General features: G+C 43.5%; 1 protein-coding gene across 1 annotated transcript; it reads left to right on the forward strand.

The window, feature by feature from the left end:
- The first annotated feature begins 2,650 nt into the window (after positions 1-2,650).
- LOC110288366 (tripartite motif-containing protein 12A-like) lies at positions 2,651-4,053 on the forward strand. Its single transcript, XM_029473842.1, has 2 exons — positions 2,651-3,126; positions 3,930-4,053. Exons 1-2 carry the CDS (start codon positions 2,707-2,709, stop codon positions 4,044-4,046), a joined length of 537 nt encoding a protein of 178 aa, XP_029329702.1. The 5' UTR covers positions 2,651-2,706; the 3' UTR covers positions 4,047-4,053.
- The last annotated feature ends 556 nt before the right edge of the window (positions 4,054-4,609 follow it).

Here is a 4,609-nt window from a genome sequence, read left to right on the forward strand (position 1 = left end):
AAAAAAAAAACCTTCCTGGGTGAGGTAACACAGACCTAGAAAGACAAATACGGTGTGTATTCACTTATATGTGGATATTACGTGTTAAGTTAATGATAATTGAACTATAATCCAGAGACCCAGAAAGGTTAGATACAGAGAAGAGCTCTAGGGGGTAAGCATGTATATCCCTGGGAAGGGGAAATAAAATAGAATTTACTGGTGGACAGGGGGTGGTAGGGATAGAAGTAGGATGGATTAGGTTAGGGGAAAGGGATGGAGGAAGAGAATGCAGGGAGAGTCAATTGAATTAGAGGGCATTTGCGGGGTGATGTGGAAACTTCCTGGAATCTATGAGGATGACCCTAGTGAGGACTCAGTAATAGAGGATACAGAGTCTGAACTTTCCATCTTTTGTAGTCAGGCAAGGTTCACCTGGTGGACTGGATTTCATTCAGTTTAGTTGTTGACCAGCAGGTTCCTGGGAGATTCCCTTAAAAAGCCCAGGCTGATGCTAGGACAGAGGGTCGTTTTCCACAAAGAGACATCACAGGCCACATTGCCAAAGACAACATCCATACAGCTCACTGAAAGTAGAGTAGTCCCTACCACCAGCCCTGGCAGTGGGCAAAGAGACACCTTGTTGGTGGTGTTGGTTCTTACATCAGTCTCTCAGCCAGGGGCAGAGCAGATGGTAGCCATTTATTTCTTCATACTAGCTTGATACCTGGCTTGGTGGTCAATGTGGTTTTAAACCTGTCACATAAAATAATCAAATCCAAGCAGTGCAGCATGAGATGAGGAAGACATAGACTTGTACTTCCCTATGCTACAAATCCAAAGACCTACACTTCTCCCCAAAGTACAGGCAGGCCATAGACACACAGAGTCCCACCTACCACCACNCAATGGAGTAGTAGAAAAGGAAGACAGAGACCTATGGACCACTGGGCCACCCACAGACCTGCATTTCAGTGCATGGCACATGTGTGCCATAGACACCCACTTTCCACCACACATGCTCACCCACTGTGGTCAGACAAGGCAGCCCAGCAAGTAGAGCAACAGCTTTTAGATAGCCCCCATTCCAGTTGTTCAGGACCCACATGAAGGTCAAACTGCACATCTGCTACATATGAGTGAGGAGGCATTGGTCCCAGCCAGCATATATTCTTTAGTTGGTGGTTCAGACTCAGCCCAAAGGATCCAGGTTAGTTGACTCTGTTGGTCTTCCTCTGGAGTTCCTATCTTCTTCATAGCTGGCATTCCTTCCTCCTATTCTTCCATAAGAGTCCCTGAGCTCCATTCACTGTTTGGCTGTGGGTGTCTGTACCTATCTGAGTCAGCTACTGAGTGGAGCCTCTCAGTAAACATCATGATCCTGTTGCTTTTAATAATCTTTGTTCTGTAGATTTTGTGTTTTGATTATTATGTGCCAGGAGGATTTTGTTTTCTGGTCCAATCTAGTTGGTATTCTGTAAGCTTCTTTATGTTTATAGGCATCTCCTTCTTTAGGTTTGGAAAGTTTTCTTCTATGATTTTGTTGGGATTACTTTCTGGGCCTTGGAGGTGGAACTCTATTGCTATTATTCTTAGGGTACGTCTTTTCATGGTTTCCCAGATTTCCTGGATGTTTTATGTCAGGAGTGTTTTAGCTTTAACATTTTCTTTGACTGAGGTATCAATTTCTTCTCTTGTATCTTCTACATCTGAGTTTCTTCCTTTAAACATCTGTATTCTGTTCATGATGCTTGCATTTGTTTCCTCAGTTTTTATTTCCTTTATTGTTTCCATTTCGACTTTCAGGTCTTNCACAGTTGTATTTATTTCCTTCACCTGTTTAATTGTATTTTCCTGTATGTCTTTAAGANATTTATTTGTTTCCTTTTAAAAGACTTCTATCCGGATGGGCAGTTGTGCATGGCTTTAATCCCAGTACTTGGGAGACAGAGGCAGGAGGATTTCTAAGTTTGAAGTCTACAGAGTGAGTTCCATTACAGGCAGGGATATCCAGAGAAACCCTGTCTCAAAAAAGCAAAACAAAACAAAACAAAACAAAATCAAACAAACATACCACCTCTGATTGTATGTTTCTGTATTTCTTTAAGGGATTTATCCATTTTCTCTTTAAAGGCCTCTATCATCTTTATAAGATTGAATTTAGAGTCATTTTCTTCGGTTTCAATTGTGTTAGGATATCCAGGGTCTGCTGTAGAGGTGGGTAGCTGTGCTTTGGAGGTATCATATTGCCCTAGCTCTTATTGTGTTTTTTTGGAGGTACTTTAGTCATCTGGATGGTTTTGTTTCCTGGGTGTTCTTGTTGTAGTAGGTGCTGGGAGCAGGGATCAACCTCAATGGTCCTGGTATGGCATGCCTCTGGTGGATATACTTGGGTCATATGATTGCAGACCTGCAGTTCTGTATAGTTCAGGAGTATCAAGTCCAATGTAGGTGGGCTGAGAGTGGGGAGAAGAATGGAGATCTCCCTGGGCTAACAAGCTGCTTAGGGCAGCTTGGCTTGGCCCAGAAGGCTCAAGAGAACAGGGAAGATGAGTGGGGGAAGGGAAGCTTATCTGTATGGTTCAGAGTCTCATGGAGGTGGAGAAGAAGCCAGAAAATGGACTTATGTTCCATTTCTTACTTGCCCCCTTTCACCATCCCAATCACATAGGCACCTGAGAAGAAGTGGGAGGAGTCAGGACAGTCATACACAGGATCATAGCAACTATGGCTTCACAATTCATGAAGAATTTAAAGGAGGAGGTGACCTGTCCTGTCTGTCTGAACCTGATGGTGAAACCTGTGAGTGCAGATTGTGGTCACAGCTTCTGCCAAGGCTGCATCACGGTGTACTTTGAATCCATCAAATGCAATAAGGAAATGTTCATTTGCCCTGTGTGCCGGCTTAGGCATCTATTTAGCAATCTGAGGCCTAATCTACATGTGGCCAACATAGTAGAGAGGCTCAAAGAGTTCAGGACCAGCCCAGAAGAGGAGGAGAAAGTGTTTACCTGTGCAAGACATGGAGAGAAACTCCAGCTCTTCTGTAGAAAGGACATGATGGCCATCTGCTTGCTTTGTGAGCGATCTCAGGAGCACCGTGGTCACAAAACAGCTCTCATTGAAGAGGTGGCCCAGAAGTACAAGGTAAGGAGGAGGGTTGGGGGGTGGGAGACTTAGCAGGAAACAGTTCCAGATGGAAAACCTTTACTTCCTATGATCATTCAGTTACCTGATCATCATGGAATCCAGACCTAGGATTTCATTCCATCCTGTTACCTTCTGAGGCCTGAAAGAATGGGACTATCCATTGAGATTAATCCTGAGAGAATCTACCAGGGGGGGGACAAACTCTAGAACAAGAGCAAGTGTTTTTAGTTTGTTGTATACTGTTGAGATTTTATGTCCAAGAAAAGCTCTGATTATTCTTTAGGTGTCAAAGTAAATAAGATGAGGGTTTGGAGCAATGCCTTAATGGCTTATTGCCAAGTATAACGGCCTGAGTCTGAACTCAGAAGCCAGACCACTGAAGGAGAGAACTGATGGCTGCAAGTTGCAAATTATTCTCTGATATCTATATACCTGGCATGGCTTGAGACCACCTTTTTGAAAGAAGACGGGGAATCATTTTCCAAATAGATGGCTATTTCTTATTATTTTCTTCCTACTCCTAGATTCTAGTTGCCATACCCTGGGTTTCTGTAAACTTCCCAGACCAAGTTGATTTTGTCCCTGTTTGCCTTCTTTTCAAAAGTTTCTTATCTACTTGTTCATAATAGATTAAAACTATATGTGTATATCATTTTTATGTAAAGAATTCATATTACAATTCTTTAAAAGAAAGGTAGAAAGCCTTAGCTTTCTATCTTTCCAGAAGGTTTTGGCCTTTGGATAGAACAACAGTCCTACTAAGCACACAGCTTGACTTTGCTACAATTCCTTTCTTACAGGAGCAGCTGCAGGTAGTTCTGCAAAGGCTGATGGCAGATAAGAAAGAATTTGAAAACTGGAAAGATGAACTTCAGAAGGATAGAACTTACTGGGAGGCAAGTGGGGACCCTTCCTAAGGGTGTCAGCCTGATGCCTGGAAGGGACCTGGGCAAGAAGCTCCTGGGGTCTTTACTTCCTGGGAGTTGATGAGGCCAAGAAACCTTGATACTCCTCCCTATTGGTTCCCCTGGCTGGAGATGCAGAGTCAGTGTATCACACCTGAGCTGGGCTCTGTGAGGAGCTGGCACCTTGGAGGATGCTTGGTCAGAATGGATACTGGGTCATTTCTATGGTGCCTTCTGAAACTGTCTCTACAGAAGAAGATACTTGGGAATGGGTGGGTCATGGATATGTAATCAGTGTTTAACTTCTGCCAGGGGGTTAAAAGCAGAATGTAACGGCACATATGATGGCATATGCCTTTAATCCCAGCAGCTGTGAGGCAGAAACAGATATCTGTAAGGTAAAGACTGGTGTTGTGTACATAGCAAGTACTAGGTCAACTATGGCTACAAGGTGAAACGTGGTCTAGATATGTAGGTAGTTAGGTAGGTAGGTAGGTAGGTAGGTAGGTAGGTAGGTAGGTAGGTAGGAAAGAAGGAAGTAAGGAAGGAAGAAAGGAAGGAAGGAAGGAAGGAAG

This window comes from Mus caroli, unplaced genomic scaffold, assembly GCF_900094665.2.
Source record: "Mus caroli unplaced genomic scaffold, CAROLI_EIJ_v1.1 scaffold_19820_1, whole genome shotgun sequence".
Classification (NCBI taxonomy): Eukaryota; Metazoa; Chordata; class Mammalia; order Rodentia; family Muridae; genus Mus; species Mus caroli.